The sequence below is a fragment of the Cyanistes caeruleus genome, chromosome 6 (assembly GCF_971803275.1).
Source record: "Cyanistes caeruleus chromosome 6, bCyaCae1.hap1.1, whole genome shotgun sequence".
Classification (NCBI taxonomy): domain Eukaryota; kingdom Metazoa; phylum Chordata; class Aves; order Passeriformes; family Paridae; genus Cyanistes; species Cyanistes caeruleus.
In genome coordinates, this window is record NC_141706.1 from 54,366,554 (window position 1) to 54,385,589 (window position 19,036).

The 19,036-nt window shown below is 44.5% G+C and overlaps 1 protein-coding gene and 1 long non-coding RNA gene across 3 annotated transcripts in view; one reads left to right on the top strand and one right to left on the bottom strand.

Moving 5' to 3' along the window:
• The window catches only part of CLMN (calmin), a 74,656-nt gene extending 74,324 nt beyond the window's left edge, over positions 1 to 332 (bottom strand). For both annotated transcript variants that reach the window (XM_086895553.1, XM_086895554.1), the window contains exon 1: positions 125 to 332. In XM_086895553.1, the coding sequence (XP_086751679.1) occupies positions 125 to 206 (82 nt within the window). In that variant the 5' untranslated portion in view covers positions 207 to 332. The remainder of the gene's footprint in view (positions 1 to 124) is intronic.
• A 235-nt stretch (positions 333 to 567) lies between these two features.
• LOC147652701 (uncharacterized) lies at positions 568 to 10,498 on the top strand. The gene is made up of 3 exons (XR_015288643.1): positions 568 to 3,475; positions 4,787 to 5,840; positions 9,090 to 10,498. It is a non-coding gene; the product is annotated as an uncharacterized LOC147652701 (long non-coding RNA).
• Positions 10,499 to 19,036: the final 8,538 nt, after the last annotated feature.

The window sequence follows — 19,036 nt, forward strand, 5'->3', positions numbered from 1 at the left end:
GAGCCCGCGCACGGCGGCCCGAGGGGCGGGCGGGGAGGAAGGAGCGGCGCGGGCAGCAGCAGGGGCAGGGGAGCGGGGCGGCGCGGGGGCGGAGGGAGGGGTTTCTGCGGGGGTGTTGGTTTACCTTGGAGGTTCTGCACTCGGATGTCGCTGATGTGCCCGATGAGCTCCTCGCGCTGGAACCAGTCCCACTCCTGCCCGGCCATAGGGACGCGGGGCCGGGGCCAGGGGGACGGCGGGAGCCGGCGGCACCGCCACCGCCGCCTTCACCGGCACCGACGGCGGGCGCGGAGCGGAGCGGGCGGGGGGGGCGGCCCCTCTCCGCGCCGGCTGCGCCCCGCCCCGCGTCCCTCCCTCCCGCCGTTCCCGCTCGCCGCCTCCTTCCCTCAGCCCGCCCGACCGGGGGCGGCGGGGCCCTGGCGCGGGGCGGAGCGGGCTGGGGTCCGGCCGTGCCCCCGCCGCGGGCAGCGCCGCGCCCGCCGCCCTTTCCTCCCCTCAGCGGCGGCGGCCAGGCCCCGCTCCGGCCCCGCGGCGCTCGGCAGGGCCCGCTCCGGCCGCCCCCTCGGGCGCAGGCGGGGCCGGCCCCGGTGCTGCGGGGACCCCGCGTCCGTCCCGCCGCAGCGGCCGCTGTGAGCTCCCCGTGAAAACGCCTTTATTGCCGGGGCAGCGCCGAGCGTGTGCCCGCGCCCTCCTGCCGTAGCTGGGGACCGGAGGAGGATCGTCCCTAGAACAAATGTCATGCACCCACGGCAGCAATGGAAGAACAAAAGTATGAGCAGTAGAGGGGTTTTCCTCGTGGGGGTGAAATCAGTGCCACTACGCGTTAAAAACACTAAGAGTTGCATACTGATTTAACTTGCTCTTGCTAGTCTTCAGGCGCTCAGATTTCCTTTGAGGTGAATTCTCACATTGACTGTCTTCATGTACACCGCTTTTCATCCAGTTTGGACAGTAATTGTTACCAAGGCCCTTGGGTGTCACTGAGATCTCTACAAACCTGATGAACAGCGCGAGCATTTCATTTGCATGCAAGGCGTTTCATTGCAATATACCACTATTTGTATCTTCCAGCCGGTAAACAACAAATTTTAACATGATCGAGTCAGACCAGTATAGCATCAAGACTTAGACTAGCAAAACATATAAGCAAAAATCTACAAAGTTAAACATAAACAAACTGGGATCTAAAAATCGTGGCTCTTTCAAGTCTGAAGTGTTTATGTGATCCCAAGCAAACACTCCGCACAACCAGTTGTTTCACCCAGCTCAGGAATGCAGCGCTCTTCCCACAGCCTCCTCTGGTGATTTTGCCATTACGACCTAAAAATCAGATGGAGATGGTAAGGAGGCAAAGTCATCCTTTCAGCATCTAGTAAGGATTCGTCACCACTATAACATGCAGCAGTCAGCTATCCCAAAATTAAGTCTTCTAGAGTCTGGGGCAGTCTTCAGCTGTTTACACATCAAGATTGGAAAGTTTTGCACAGGTGTAAGGACACATGAATGCCGTGACAAAGAGTTCATAAACCTGAATGTAAGGAGCAGAAGAAACAGCTTGTGGAAAAGAAACAGTGTCTGAACTCAGACAGATTTGCACAAATCACAATGCTGGGCTTTGCCTTCATTTGACACTGGGAGGACCTGTTTTTGTTTTTTTTTCCAGGTACTATCCAAGTGGGCTGAATGCATCAGTACCACATTTACAGGTGGAGCTGGAAACTGAACAAGTGTGGCTGTGGGAAAAATAGGTGAATGACTTCTCAGCACCAGTTAAAATACTGCCTGCCAGAGGTGGCTGGAGATCCCTAATCCACGCTGCAGCTTGAAGCAGAACTACTCCCAATACCAGATGGGGACAGCTGAAGCTTTGTCCCATTGTGTGTGAGCATCCTCCAGGAGCTGGGGTATCATGAGCTCTCTAAAGAGCCTTTTCCATTCTGCACTGGCCTACCTGTGAGACCTCAGAGTGGCCACTTGTGTGGTCAGCACACCAGCTGGACAAAGGGAGGCAGTGTGAAATGCAGGCAAATGAATGAGGATAAGCAAACCAACCTGCAACCTTCAGCAACAGAATCACAGACTCACAGATTTGGAATTGTTTGGGATGGAAAAGACCTTTAAGGGCATCAAGCTCAACAATCAAACATTGTCAGGGCCACCATGAAGACATGTCCCTAAGTGGCACATCTACAAGTCTGTTAAATACCTCCAGGAATGGCCATTCCACCATTTCCCTGGGCAGCCCTTTCCAACACTCAGCAATTCTTTCAGTGAAAAAAGTTTCCTAATATCCAATCTAAATCTCCCCTAGCACAACTTCAGACTATGTCCTCTTGTCCTATCACCTGTTACTTGTGAGAACGACCCTCACCTGGCTACAATCTCCTTTCAGGTGGTTGTAGAGAGCAGTAAGAGCCTTCCTGGGCCCCCTTTTCTCCAGGCTAACCCTCGCAGCTCCCTCAGCAGCTCCTCACAAGACTTGTGCTTCAAACCTTCTTCTTTGCCCTTGTGTGGATGTGCTACAATCACCTCAATGTCTTCCTTGCAATGAAGGCCCCCAAACCGAAAAGTATTCAAAGTGCAGCTGCACCAGTGCAAGTACAGGAGGACAGTCACTGCTCTGGTCCTGCTGGCCACCCTTTTTCTGCTGTAGCTCCTCGCTGCCGGCCCCACCTGACCTGTGATGTTACAGCTGTGATTCATTGTTCTTGCAGATTTTCTCTAGAGATAATTACTGCCTTCACCCTCCTCCTTGTCCTCATGCAAGAGCTGCCCAACTCCACTCTCGTGGGTGCAGCCCATGTCACTGGCATCTCCAGGCCTGCCAGGTAGCTGCACTTGACCTGCACAGTCTGGGTCTCAGAGTCAGGCTGGGTTTAAGGTGTAAATGATTAACATTGTGGGCACAGGGAAGTTAAAACTTCCTCTTAGAGAGAGGAGAAAGGCATTAAACGGTTCTTACCTGGGAAAGCACCTGCTGTGTGTTGCCCTGTACTCTGAAGGTGCAATAGCAGAGGCTGGTGTGGTCAAGCAGCAGCACAGGCTGGGGCTGCCAGCTCTCCTGTGCCAGTGGAGGCAAAACCATCAGCATAGTAGCCTGCCCTTCTCTTGCCAGCAAGTCAGGCAGGACTTCAGCCTGGGGTTCAGCCCATCTGCCAGGTCTGATCGCTCCAGTTTCTAGCCCAGCACACCAATATAAGCCGCATCAACCTCATCTTACATTAAGACCGTGAGCCATGAGGTGCTGTGAATGAAAACCCTAATCCAGTTTCATTTAGCAGGTGTGCAGCTGTGTGCGGGGAGGCAGCAGCCACGTCACCTGCATTTGTCCATCTGAGACTTTCAGATGGCTCTCCAGCACCTTTCCCAAATCAGCTTTGTGGTTAGCAGAAGCCCTCATATGCAGGACCTCGTTTGAGATAACTGTAAAAACCATTGCAATATATGCACAACCAAAGTGCTCCAAAATGGAAAGGTAAGCCTCTAAAATTGTAAGGACATTTAAAAATTGTAAGATCAACAGGGCATCCTGTATAAACATTTTTCTTTAAGTTCTTCCCTGCAACCTGGGGTCAGTGGATCAGCTCAGCAAGAAAGTATGAAATCTGAGATTCTCATATAAAGCTAGGACACCAAATGTTATGTTAGTTGTAAACTCTGTAAAGGCTTGTGTAAATTATCTGTGAAAATATTATATGCCTTCTAAGAAGTAACTGATTGTATGCAGTGAGGAGTAGAGAACTTCTCTTAAACAAAAAGTGATTTTAGATTTTATTAACAAAGTCCACTTGCCTTTTGATGTTAAAGGACTATTCTATGACTGAAAAAGCAGGTTAGATTTAATTAAGTCCCTTGGCTCAGACTTGTTACTTAGGGCAATGCTGTAAACACTTGGCAGACTCTAAACTATAATAGCAGGTTTATTAAAAAAAGAGTTTGGTCACATATGAGAAGGCAGGGAGTCTGATAGGAAGTTCATGGGGAACCTACCACTCTTCTGCATAGCCTTTATCTTTTTGTGTGTGTGTATGCAGAATAAAGATGTTAAAAAGCTTTTCATTTCCCATCCTTTGCCTGTCTTACCAGTGAGTGATTTAATGAGTTGAATTCTCAGTTTGAGAAGAAAATTTACACTTGAAGGTTGTGTAATAGTAGAGACACAGCCATCAGGTTCTACAGCTCAGCTTTGTGCCTGTCCAGATGGAGGGTACCTTGTGATTCCTGCTAAAATGGCAAGGGAAAGTATCCAACACAAAGGAAGCTATTTCTTAAAATAAGGAAGATATTTATGCCATTGTAGCTAATTTGCTTTGCCTTTATAAGCAAAGTTCTCCATATGAACTCTGTCATTTAGGAATGGATTTTTTCCTGCTTTTGTTTAAAATAGTTCCAGGCCTTTGGTGACCAGAATAGGTGTTGTCTACCTTGCAATAGGTGAAAATATCTTACATTTCAACCCAAACCTCAGAGTTTGGGTGGAGTTCCTATCCAGCCATGCCTGAGCCATCCGTGGCTGCTCTGACCAAAGCTACAAAAACAACTTTCCACTGATCCTTTCTAGACCTCCCTCTGCCTGCATTCCCAAAACATCTTTGTTGAATGCCACAGGTCTGCGAGGTGTTTCTCTGCCCATGACTAACAGTGTTTTGGGCAAGGTGGAGGGCATTTGGGTCCTGCCCCTGCACTACTGGCATAGTCCTTCTGTCTTTGCACATGTTTATGGCTTGTTTAAAGGGGTTGCAGAGTATGTGAGGGTCTCACTCAATTTTTAACCCTTTTTCTGAAGTCTTACAGGAGGAGGACTGAAAATGAATACTGCCTTACCCTATAGCTGAATGAGAAAAAAGGAGGAAAGTTAAAGTCTGTAACGCAGGAAAGTAATTCACATTCCTATTTAACTCTTGTATTTTATAAATACATTACAACCCAACTTGAGTGGTCATTCCATTTTAAGGCAATAATCATGCCATTGTAGATCTTACCAGCATTTTATATTTTTATCAACATTTTATATATATTTTATATGAGCTTGCTTAGCTCATATCTGAAATACCAAGGAGGGCCAGCCCAGAGAAAAGACTCATTAGCTCTCCCAGATGAATAGGTAAGTGAAGATTTATTTTTTATTACCCTGTCTGACAGCAGCCACCCCATAGTCTGGCTCCTCTGCCCACACACATGTAAACAATGGGAGGGGTACCATGTAAAACAGATTTTCAAAGCAAAACACAAAAAAAGAGTCAGGAAAGAAAAAGGCAGTCAAATTCAACCAAGAGGAGACACTGAGAAAAATGTAATAGGAGGATTAAGCAACTGAAGGAGGTAAGGTCATGTTCAAAAAACCCAAGTAATATATGAAATATATCTCTATGACTTCTTTAGAGGAAAGGGAATGTACACTAAAATGTGTGGTCTACTTGTCCAACCAAAAATGTGATAAGTAGCAATGAATTAATTTAGAAAATGTATATAATCAATAAAATGAATACTGCTTAGAAATATGAGTGTTGTACCCTTACTAGACCCATCTTCCTCTTAGTCCCTTTCAGATAGTAGAAGAGGGGTGATGACTCTTGGCCCTGCCTCAGTGTACCACTGAGCATATTGACAAACTCTGGATGTTGAGCAGCCTCCCTCTGCTGTGTCTCCTCCTTCCTTGACCCCAGAAATCCACCACGTAGGTCACACTGATGAACCACAGTGATTCACAACAACTGTTGCCACATACTGACAATAAATAGACTATGGAAATTGCTGGAAGGTCTTTATGGGCTATGTATAAGTTTCATCACACAGTCCATGAATAATGCCAGGAGTTACAGTGGTTTCTAGCTTGGAAGGTGAGTTTGTTTTATTTACTTGCTACCAAGGTAAATTTTGTTTGGACCAACTTAGTAACAAAATGCACTTGGGTATTTTTAAGTCTCAGTCTTTTGAGGTGATGGGGTGGGATCACAGGGACAGCTTTCAGGTGCTAGAGTTGTAGAGGTGAGTTCCTTCTGATCCTTCATCAGGACAGCTGGTGTGGTGGGAGCAGGCTTGTGTGGGTCACTCTTAGTCCTCCCTCCATTGGTTTTTCATTTTCTTTGGTAAGTGTGGTTTATTTTAAGGTATGATTTATTGAGAACATGTGTGCTTTATTTGACAGAGGTTGTGGGAAAGGCTGTTCTCCGGCCTTCAGGCTGTTTTTTTTACATTCAGTTTGGTTTTCTGCCGTTCTTTCATGCAGATGAAAGTTGGAAGAAAAGGAGAGTAGTTATGTAAAACTCATTTGAATATTATGTACTTGTGGAGCTGATTTCTTTCTGTTGCCATGAGCCTTTCATTCAAAACCTCCCCTTACTAGGGCAAAACCCTTCCTTGATTCAGAGAGGACTTGACACAGAAAAAGTTCCATCTGTCTTTTGGAAACTTGTTTGTTATTTTTTTCCCCTTATTCTGCTTCTATTTTCCTTCTGTTTCTGATGGATGCGGGATGCAGTTGTCTCATCCATGTGACAGTATTGTGTAATTCTGCCCCTTTGAGCCTGACTTGCTCTCACTCAACTGTGACCAGCTGAATTCAGGACCTTCAGATTCCCTTCTGTGTGCTCCAGGACACTATGAAGATTTGTTTCCCCAGTAGATACTGAACAAAGGTTGCAATGTTTACCAGTAAAGGGATCATTTTTCCAGCTCTAGATGCTGTGTAGCACTCTAAAGGCCAAGGAGAAGACCAAAGAAGCAAAGCTTTCACTTTCAGAGCACCTGAGCATCTCTTAGGAGTTTCCATCTCTTGGGATGAACCTTCCATCTCTCTATGGGAGAACCTGCTCCCATAACATGAGTTTCGTGGTTTCATTCTGTCTGGTCTCCATGCAAAGGTAGAGATGCCAGCCTGATGCAAGCAGTGCCTTAACCAATAACCCAGGAAACAGAGAGGGCAATTCTGTGTCAGGGCTTACTGCATGGAAGGAGAGAAGGACAGCACACAGTGGCATGGTGTGTGGATGTCTCTGCAGATGATGATGGTGGCAGTAGGGTCCTGCAGAGCGGTGTAAGCTGGTGAAGTTGTGCAGGAAGAAGCAATGCAGCTGAATGCTGCTCAGGGGTGGCCATCCCTGCACAATGTTCAGCTTTGAGTCACCCTGGCTAGCCTGGTTACCTTCTTCTGCTTGAATTATCTTGGTTAGAGAAAATTGTGGTACAATCACTGTGTACCCCAGGGATTCAAGTCAAGGCCTCTGCAATAATACTCTCTGGCAAAGACTATTTCTGGACATAACTACAAATATTTAATATGCTGTAAATTATAAATCAGCCTTCTCCAACACCGACCAGAAGTGTATGCTTCAAGTGAAAATGGAGATTGCCTGGTCTGGTTTTTACCCCATGAATATTAGGATTGGAAACAGGGCAGCAAGTAATTATTAGTGTTCAAGCACTGCAGTTACTGTATAAACTATGCTAATATTGCTGACTTTTATACACAGCTTTCCATCTGCAAATTTCTAATCTCTTGTATATTACAATTTTCTGTAATTTCCTGGCATAACCTGTCTGAAGCAAACTCTACAAGCCCTGAAATAATATTTGGTATTACAGATAACAACCAGTATATTTTTGCAATAAAATGTTTGTGGAGGAATGACTTATGTGTGATCTACTCTGCGTACTTCACCATAGTAACAAAATGAATTGGTGTCTTAGAAGCCAGCAAGCAAGGAGGCTTCTTTTGAACTGCCTGACCTCTTTCACAGCACTGGAGATGTCAAATATTTTTCAAATGCAACATTCAGCTAAACTGCCTGTCAATGCAGCACCCTTCTGAAGCAATTCAACCTTTTCCTATTTGTTTGTTTCTGTTTGAAGAAGAGGTTTCAATTTTACATCTAATGTCAAGTCAGTTTGATTGTGAAAGAGATGTGAGAAGAACTTCCTTCCCTGACCTTCCCAAACACTATTAGCTTGGAAAGTAACAGAAATATATAAATGCTTCAAATGGAGGGGCTGTACCCTGTAGCTGATAAATAAACTGATAATTTTTTGAGGTAAGAAATGGGTGACTCTGATGCATAACCTGCCAGACAGAGGCTTTTGCAGTATGAGATGCACTCACTAATGATTCCAAGCTCTTTCGGAGCAGGCATTTTCAAACCTTACTTATATTTCACTGAATATTTAATGTCACAGTTCTGCCAGAAGCCTCTGAAAATAAGGAGAATTAAAACCCATCAGTCATTCCTCAGCAGAAGGAAGTTGATGATTTAGAAAGCTTCTCTTTATCATGTTTCAAAGTATGACCTTGAGGAGTGCCAGGAATGTCCTCGTGGTGCCTGTAAGAGGCAGTTTAGAAGTCATGGCTGGTGGTGTTTCACCTGAGCACAGTTAAATGCAAGCGTCTGTCAGGGTTTGTCGTCCTCTGACCAGTATGCCCTTAAAGACTAATCACCTTAAAAGTCATGTTAGAGATCACACAGTGAAGCCTTTACTTATGCAGGTTTTGATGTCCTTGTTTTGCTGTGGTCAGCAGGGCCCCCAGTGTTGGTTTGGGGAGCAGCACCCCAGTCAGGAATTGTTTCTAGTGAGAGGTGGCTGCCTGCTTCCTTCTGATCTATTATTTTCCTCTTTTCCAAGTGCATTTTCCAAATCAAGCTCTGAATTTCAAACCCATCCTTTAAACAGAAAAATCTGGAATTGAGAGAAAACAACAGCAATATCTTGTGGGTATGGAGTACCAAAAAGAACTTTCTGTGCTCAGTTTGTAGGTGTTGGTGTGTGCATGAGCATAGAAATTCAGGATGAAATGACAACTTGCCCATGGTTCAGTTACAGGGATTTAATTAATGTTGCCTTTCCCTATATCCAGCCTCCCTCTGCATCACACAGTCCCTTCTGTATCAGAGAGTTGGGTTGAGGGGATAAAAAAGGGATTGATTTCTATGTCTTCATATGTTGTTTCCCCTATCATAATAAATTCTTTGCAAAAATGAACAACAGTTAACAAGGAAGGCAAAAGTATGAGGCATCCTCACTTAAGTCAGCTTTGATGGAAATGTCTGTACTTTGCTTCTGAGAGAGGCTTACATATACATCTATTTATGTTGCAGCTCCCTTGACTTGAACTGGCAGATGATACCACAGTACAAAATCCAGCTGGTCTAATTTGAGAAGAAGTTCTGGAGATTGAAAATACCCTTAGTTCTCACCTTCAAAGAGACCAGAAAAGGCACTTGGTGCAGTCTCCTACCTCTCAAAACCCGTACCGTTGCAAGTGATGGGTTTGAATGGAAGTCCCAACAACAATATTTATCTCCAGTACTGCAGAACTGTTGAGATAAAAATCTTGACAAATTTCCCAATTTTGTTGAAGTTCTAGCAACACTGCCAAAAGGTGCAAAACGCAAAAATCAAAGATTATATTTCTTGTGTTTTTATACAAGTCAATGGCTTATTCCATTTGATCCAAAAGAAATTTTATGGGAGCATTTTGAGATTCCAAGATGAAGTGAAAGTGTGACCACATATAGGCATGCTGGAGAGCTCTCCCTTTTGTATTCAGTGATTTTTACCAGCATTTACAAATCTTGTTGCCTTTTATTGCACAACTGATTTTAAAATATGTGTATGTCCAGGAGCTCTTTCTTATGATCATTGGTGAGAAACATCCCTGAAGTGTTTGATGAAGAGGCAAACTGTTCAGGGCTCTTCACACACACAGTTAATTTCCTTCTTATGAAGAAAACACCAGGCCTTAAGGGGTTTTAAAATGCACTGGGGACAAGAAAGACAAAAACCAATGGCCAGAAGCTGAAGCCAAGATGAATCCAAATGAGGAGATTTTAATAGTGAGTCAGTCATCCAGAGAAATGACGATTTGCCAGCTCTTAGTGTCTCCAGAGAGAGAGCGTGCCTTTCTACAAGATGTGCCGTACTAACAGTACAGTTTATTCAAAAGTGGGTTAATTGTGTGGAGTATAATGACTTGTAAAATAAAAGCCATATCAGAGGATCTGCCTAATGGTCCTTTGCCTTTAGTTTTGTGAGGTTTATCTAAAAAGAGTATTGCTTTTCTTTTTTGTTTTTCCAGCTCTTGCACAGACTAGGACAAAGCATTTTAATTCCATTCCTTACAGATTTCTACCTTGGAAAATGAAGCCATTGAGCAAAGCAAAAGTCATAACAGCAACTGTGAAGTGATAACAGTTTGCAGTTAGTGCTCAGCCAGTGGGAACTAATTCACTCATTCACAAAGCCACAAAGCTGCCGTCAGACGGCGTCCTTTTTGTCACTATCAAACAGATTGCGATTAGATCCACTGACAAAGGTGAATGGTTTGATAGCCATAATTTAATCCTCTTCTATCAATTCAGCAAGACAGTCACTAAATCAAACAGTCCATTTTTGCGACTTTATCCTGAATTTATAGTCAGTGCCACAACATCTGAAAATACATGTTGTTAGATGGTTGTTTTAGCACAGTTCAGACCGATGTGTATACCTAACCTGAATGGCCTCTCTGCCAAAGGTGTGTATAAAATTATCATGTATATACTTGTATACGCATGTATAGAATTAATAAATGTGGGAATAAACAGAAGAGTGTTGGTGGTGGAACATGAGCATGTGCATGTTTGGTTTGTTCAGCATTATTTCTGCGAGTCATACACATCTGTGCACGAGAAGCTGCTGCCTCCTGCTCCTCTTATGTAACTTCATAAGGACTCATAACATTGATATGGTATCTGCAAAGAGAGGCTAAGGGAGTCAGTTACCAGGTGTTACTTGTCAAGAGCTCATCTTCCCCATTCAGGTATGTTCTGAGACTTAAAACACAAATAGCGACACACCTACAGAACATTATCAGTATCAGCATCATTCACTCAGTTCAGAGCACCTGAATTTGAAAAGTCTGGATATTAGTTTGACTTTGGTTGTGGCTTAGGGAATACATGATCATATGCAAGTCACTTAATTTCTCTGAATTCATATTACTTATAGGACTGAATGCTCTTGGTTTACTGTGGCCTACTTCTTGCAGCTCTTGTGAGCTGCTACACTCATGGGTCTTCATGTGGAGGTAGTTTCAGTAAAGCTATGTGGTTTCATTATTACCTCTATAAACAGAAAACAATCCCTATATTTTGGCTGGTAAAAATGAAGCAACAGTAATCAGAGTTTTTATTTGTGCAATTTTTTTAAAGTAGGGTGTCAGATATGCCCATGTTCAGTTCTCTTTTGTGTCCTCGAGTATCTCAGTTGCTACTGCATGTGCTTAACCCCTCTATGATCACCAGGAATGGTTCCAAAGTTCTTAACCGAAGGCTCTCAGTGCAGGGAAGTGGTGTAATCTTCCCCAGATTGTGGAAAGGGTTACAAACCCAGGACCAGAAATTCTCAGATTTCTTCTCACTGCTGTTGCAAAAGATTGTTGCTTAAAAGTCGCTTTCCTTGCCAGGAAGAAAATTTGGGGGAGAGATGAAGTATGGTTTTGCTCCAACAGTATTGGAAGAAACCTAAGAAAACGTGTTTGTTGTATCCTAGAGGTGAAAAGGCCAATCAAACAAACAAACAAACAAAGTACTGCTCATTGCTTTGAGACACCTCATAATTTCTGTGCTGATTTCAGTTATTTTTGAACAGCTGCAGCCACAGGGATGCTGTACCTTTCCTGAACAGCTGAACAGATGATATATCAGTTTTAAATCAGTTCCCAGCTGATAGGGAAAGGATTGCAATCTGCTTAATAGTGCTGTTGCTGCAGACAAGTAGACGTCATTTCAGTAGGAAAAGTATTGGGAACACTGACACCAAAGGAGACATGCCCTCAGCCATCTGTTGTATCTGGGTGCACCATGGTGTGTGCAGACTTAACCTCACAACAGCAGCCTTGAGTGCACAGCCACAGCCAGTGTCAGCTCCACCTCATGCATTTTCTGTGCTGTAAAAGCCACGGCTTTATTCCTGCCCTGCTCCTCAACCTCCACCAGCGCCTCTTTCTCGGGAAGCTGGAGCAGCAGCACACAATGCACAATATAACACCTCTCTCCCTGTTTCTTCCCACAGACCAGCCATTGAGCACTGGTCAGGAGCCACTAGCACCCAGTTCAAACAATGCAAATTCTATGAGAGCTCATTGTTTTCGTAAAGATCGTGTGCAATCTGTTGCCAAGCAGCCTACACAAATATTTAAAGCCTGCCTCTTTCTTCACACAGTTTAAAAAAAACAAACCAAAACAAAAATAACAAGAGCTTTTACTTTGTAAAGGCTGAGGTGGAATTAACCTCTTCCTGCACAAGTATCAGACACTGACCTGATGGAATTATTGACATGTGCAAGCATTCCATGGGGATGATCCTGGAGAGGACTTGACTCGGAGGCTGGCTATGAATTTATATATGTATTGTTATACATCTTGCCAGTACAAGGTTCTTTCCAATTCCCTCTTTTCTTGAGAGGTGACATTCTTCTGGCTAACCCTAATGTTAAACTACCTGATTTCTAAGGACCACCTCCTCATCCCAAATATCTCCAGGGTCCAGGCTCACCTAGGAAGAATAGCCACATTTGATGATGTTTTTCTCTCTCCCCTCATTCCCGCCATCCCTCATATCTAAACATATGCTCAGCTGCTTTGCTGAAATCATCAGACAGGAACAATGTCCATTCTGTAAAAATGTTATAGGAGTGCCAGCTCTAGATTTCTGTGTAGAAACTTGGAAGTAGACACATATTTAAAAATACTTGTTATTATTTTTACTCCTATCACACTTCAGTCTCCCCACTATGAGTTATCAGGCTAGGTTTTTCTGTCTCTGGGAACAGTGTCCAGGCACAGAGCTGTCTAGTCAGGCAAGAATTATCATTGGTATCACACCGGATAGACTTCATGAAAAAACAGACCAAGTCCAAATATAAGCCATGGCTCGAATCCCAGCAGCACTTTTCCATAGGAACAGGCCTTCATACAGTATGTACCTTTGTGTGTGCAACTGCAATACTCAGGAGTCATTTCCCAGCCAAATGAAGCCTTTATCAGTGACTCCAGGGTCTGATTGCCAAGGAGACATCTATGATCTGTGAGGAGTCAGGATTATGAAGGTAATTAACAAGCTCATAAGATCTGCCTCAGAAGTTTGCCATTCGTTCATGCCATACATACCCATCCCATTAAAAAAAAGACTGTTTTCAGGACATTTTCTGACACCTCTTTATTGCATTTGATTTCTGAGGTTCACTTATTATTCTGCTTTTTAAAACCAAAGTTTCACGTTCAGGACAGAATCAGAAAAGTGATCTGAGCTCCCTGAAGCTGTAAAATTTCATGATACATCTCATATAAGTTCTAAATCAATTCCTCCAAACTGATTTCAGAACTGCCTGAAACGCCATTTAGTATGGCCTGACCTATTTCTGCTAGACAAAGTTTAAAACTGGTTGGAAAATGTCCCCATTTTAGCAATGACCTTGTTATTTATAACCAGGTCTAGATCCTATAATATCTATTAATTATAATAGTTTTATTCAAAATGTCATTTATCCACATGTTCATAAGGACATAAAATCCTGCAGTTTGCCTAACTAAGGTAGAACTGAAAGACCTTATTGTGGTTTCTTATTGTGGCTTTCTATAAAAATGCAAATACCTACAGCTAATGTACCACGATGGGTGGTAACATCAATTATATGCATTACTGTTTTCTGCATCGAGACATTAATGTGTAAAAGGACAAATAATTTTCCAGAATGATCTTACTTTTAAATGTAAAAATGTGTTTACTGTATTCCTTCTTTTGTTGCCAGTTTGCTTCACCTGTGGTTCTCGTGCATTGCCAATGAGATTTGCAGTACACACAAATGAAAAGGATCATTTAAACTCAGAAGAAGCAACTGAAAGTAACCAGGTAAGAGCTATTTAGAATAATTTGGTTTGGAAGTGACCTTTGAAGGTCACCTAGTCCAAACTCTCTGCAATGAGCAGGGACAACTTCAACTAGATCAGGTTGCTCAGTGTCTAGTCCGATTTATCCTCGAATGTTTTTGGGAACAGGGCATCCACCCACCTCACTGGGAAACCTCACATCATTGGAAAAAAATTTCTTCCTTATAACTAGTCTAAATCTACCTTCTTTTAGCTTGAAACCACTACTCCTTGTCCTACTAAACATTTTGTGCCTCACCATAAAGGCCCTTTCTGGCCTTAAAGCCTGCGTGCCGTACAGCAATGGCTTGCGCTGCCGTCGGAGGACGAACGCCTGTGTGTCTGCTGGCCCATGTGCATCACGGGCAGCACATGTGGGTCGGGGGCTGATGGAGGAAGCGCCGCTCCCTCCGTGCCCTCCGCGGCTCGGGGCCGTGCGGAGCCGGAGCCCCGGGCACCGCTGCCCTCTCCTGGCGCCTCCATCGCGGCACCGGCCGGGCCGGGCCGGGAGCGACACCCGCACCGCTGGGCCCCCGTGCAGAACAGAACCGAACCGAACCGAACCGAACCGAACAGAACCGAACAGAACAGAACCGAACCGAACAGAACCGAACCGAACCGAACCGAACCGAACAGAACCGAACAGAACCGAACCGAACCGAACCGAACAGAACCGAACCGAACCGAACCGAACAGAACCGAACCGAACCGAACAGAACCGAACCGAACCGAACCGAACAGAACAGAACAGAACAGAACAGAACAGAACAGAACCGAACCGAACCGAACCGAACCGAACCGAACCGAACAGAACAGAACAGAACAGAACAGAACCGAACCGAACAGAACAGAACAGAACCGAACAGAACCGAACAGAACCGAACAGAACCGAACCGAACCGAACCGAACAGAACCGAACAGAACCGAACCGAACAGAACCGAACAGAACCGAACCGAACAGAACCGAACCGAACCGAACAGAACCGAACCGAACAGAACCGAACCGAACAGAACCGAACAGAACCGAACAGAACCGAACAGAACCGAACAGAACCGAACCGAACAGAACAGCACAGAACAGAACCGAACCGAACAGAACCGAACAGAACAGAACCGAACCGAACCGAACCGAACCGAACAGAACCGAACCGAACCGAACCGAACCGAACCGAACAGAACAGAACAGAACCGAACAGAACCGAACAGAACAAAACAGAACAGAACCGAACAGAACCGAACCGAACAGAACCGAACCGAACCGAACCGAACAGAACAGAACAGAACAGAACCGAACAGAACAGAACCGAACAGAACCGAACAGATCCGAACAGAACAGAACCGAACCGAACCGAACAGAACGGAACCGAACCGAACAGAACCGAACAGAACCGAACCGAACCGAACAGAACCGAACCGAACAGAACCGAACAGAACCGAACAGAACCGAACAGAACCGAACCGAACAGAACAGCACAGAACAGAACCGAACCGAACAGAACCGAACAGAACAGAACCGAACCGAACCGAACCGAACCGAACAGAACAGAACAGAACAGAACCGAACAGAACAGAACCGAACAGAACCGAACAGATCCGAACAGAACAGAACCGAACCGAACCGAACAGAACCGAACCGAACCGAACAGAACCGAACCGAACCGAACAGAACGGAACCGAACAGAACAGAACCGAACCGAACAGAACCGAACCGAACAGAACCGAACCGAACCGAACAGAACAGAACAGAACAGCACAGAACCGAACCGAACCGAACAGAACCGGCTTTCCGGGACACAGCCCGGCTCGCAGCTGGCTACACGCGGCTGTGAAAGACTGTGGCAATAAAGATGGTTTCAGTGCTCCCCTGCCCTAGGGACCAGCCCCACCCCTGCTCCCCTCCACACCTCCTTCGGGACGCGCCGGGGTGCCTGCAGCCTGCTGTCCTGCACCGAGGAAGGCAGTAAATGGGAGAGCTTTTCATTAGTTAGAGCCCCTAATTTGGGGATTGTGTAAAGCTTATTCCCATTCCTGTAGTTAACCTGAAACCTCTGACACATGCGCTGCCCGTCTCAGTGGAAAACAAATCGAATGCTGAGTGTTGCAGTGCTCCACAGAGACCTCGGGGAGAATTTGTCAGCCCTGGACCCTAGAGATACACGGGGCCTTTTCATTATTTCAACTTCGAGCAGTCATTTGTGACCGAGCCAAGAGAGCATAAAATTGCCACATTTCCCAGGCACTTAGCATAGGCTCCTTTGCCTGTACGAGATGCAGGGAACTCAGAGCGGGGCGCTGCAGATCGGTCCCTGCTGCTCATCCTCTGAGGTGCAGGACTTCAGCTTCTACCACATATTTTTTACCACATCTCTCCCTTTTCTCATCTGTCTCCATTCCTGGGGAACCCCTGAGGGTACAAGAATGCCGCACACCTGCAAAACACTCATTGACTTTCTCTCCAGCCAAGCCCATGTTCAAGGTTCCTGCCCTGGCTGGGGCAACTTTTCCTTGCAATACAGGAAATAAAACAGAGAGAGAGAGGAAAGTCCTCCAAGCCTTTCTCTGGCCAGGGGTGGAATCACAGGAGGAGGAACAATCTGAGCATTCAAGAAAGATCAGAGGAGAAAGGGAGAAAAATTTCAAATGTGGTACATGGCTCTTGCAAGCACCTCACAGCCCTAACTTGCTGAGTGGTAAAAGAAAAGTTCCCCATTCCCTCTATTTTATTTTCCTTCTCAGGGAACTTTGCATAGCTGGAGGAGGAAAAGAAAAATTACTGTCTTAGATATTATTTCAGTACTTTAATTTCTGTTTCAAAAAATCCAATTTATTAGCAGCAGTACCTGAGATTATACTCACCAAACAAATTCTCAAAGGAAGCCTCGCCACATAGGTGTATTTTTCATTATACAATAAACTCTGAACTCCACCAAAGGTGTTTTCTCGTAATGTTGAACTCAGTGCCTGACAATTATTGTCCAGCTCCATTTGGTGCCAGAAGTGCATTCAGTGGAGAAGTAATAAATCCTTTCATGCTGTTTAATAAAACGAGAAAATGTGTTGCTCACACTTGGATACTAGACTTTATTACACAAACACAGCTAAAAAAATAAATGGAGTATTTCCTGTTTAGAAGTGCCTACAAGTCACATGATGTTGATTTTCTCCAGGTGTTGCAACTCTAAATGAAATTTTCACTTAAGTTATTCCTAAAGAAGTGAGTTATTTCAAAATGCAATAATCAACGTGTTGTTAAAGGTGCAAAAACCATTGTAAAAACCCCCAAAACATTCAGTGTGCTGTAATGAAATTAGATGTGGAACATTGTGGTTGCCAAATTATTCAAGATATTTGTAAGACACGTTGCCATTCACTCGAGTACTTTTCTGAGTTTCTACTGAGAGAAGAAAAAAAAAGAAAGGAAAAATCCTATGAGATCTGAGAAGCCCTTTCAACTTCTGATTTTGTCTCTTTGTAGAGATCTGGGGTTATTTTTTGCTCTGGTGGCCTGGTCTTAGTTAGAGGTGCCACTGCCATTCTAAAGTAAATGCCTGATATAAATAAATATCTTCATCAAGGTGAAAGTGCTAAGTGAAAATCACTCCTTAAGCAGGATTGTCTGTTCCTTCATTTCCACTAATCTAAATGAAAGAAAAAGTCAGTCACACGTTGTCTTTTAATAGATAAATACTTTGGTTTTGGATGTGTTCCCTACCGCTCATACTCGCACAAGCCATGTGAACCTCATCCAGTGATGCTTTGAAGAATGTGATGAGGATCTGTCATGCATGCCTTATTCCTCCTCTCTCTTGCCTTCCATTTACAGGCTTGTGTGGGCGAGCCTTTCCCCTTGGGGACTTGGTGGGGGGCATTTAGAGGTGCTCAATAGTCTGTATTTTGTGGGAGTCATGGAACAAGAAGCACTGAGCAGGATGGGTCTAACATCTTGCTGGAGTTCCTCCCACAGGTTCTGAACAGCCAGCAGAGTGGAGATCCTTGCCCAGAGTAGTTTTATGCACAGTGTAAATTCCCTGCACACCTGAGAAAGATGGATGTCACTCCAAAACTTCTGAGACATCTAGACAAATTCTGTGCCCCAACCATCTGTTATTCCCATCCATGGTAATTTCTTGATATTCCATTATATGAACTTAGCACTGCCTCTTTTGTATTTAATAGCTGAAGTTGTAGCTCCCTTCTGTTAATCTCTTGCTCAAATCTTTCCCAGATTTGAGTCCCAAATCCACTTACACTACTGGATTTAATTACTCCTGTTGGTGGTTCTTAAAGAAAAAAAACAGATCTCTATGATTGGGTGGCTCACGCCTTTTCTGTAGACTAACACTAACACGAATATCCATAAGAGGCACTGACACTGCACCTCTATAAACGTCAGAGAACAACATCTCCTTAGATACCATCCAAAAAGCTCTTGTACCTGAAAGAAGGACTCAAACAGCCACGGTTTCATACACAATGAAACAGGTCAGAAACGACTGCAAATACTTTCCAAATGACACGAACTTTGTAACAGGCCCTCAGAGCACACAAAGTTTCATCACCAGTTTGACCAGCTGACAGCTCTGCAGCCACCAAAAGAGGTGGGATCACCCTGTCCTCCCACACCTCCACTTTGTGGGACAACACCTGCAGTCATATGAGCCAAGGAACACACCCATCTGAAAATTACTGGGCTTTTCGGAGGATTGTTTTTTCTCTAGATCAGTTTGCTGATGCAGTTGGTCAAACAATGTGGTTGGTTGCTCTTCTGGGGAAGCATGGCAGGGAGAAGAGGTGGGACATGCCTTTTTAATAACAGTGCAGTCATTAGAAGGCTGGAAAGGCTTGTGAAACCATCTCATAGGGTTTTGCAAGCCTAGTGTGGTGTGTATCTCCCTGGGGTCCTTTTCTCCCAGAGGCCCCAGTTCAACATTGCAGTTAAATGACTGAATTTCAAGCTCAAGAGTAGTTCCCAAGGCATTTCATATTTAATTTCAATTTAATTGTACTCATAGCTTAGATTTAATGATAAGCATAGATTTACTTGTATGTGCAGAGCTAGGTATGCGTTCATGTCCTTCTCAGGAGGAATATCACAACTGCGTGTATGGAAAGTAATTGATTTTTCCTAATGGGTG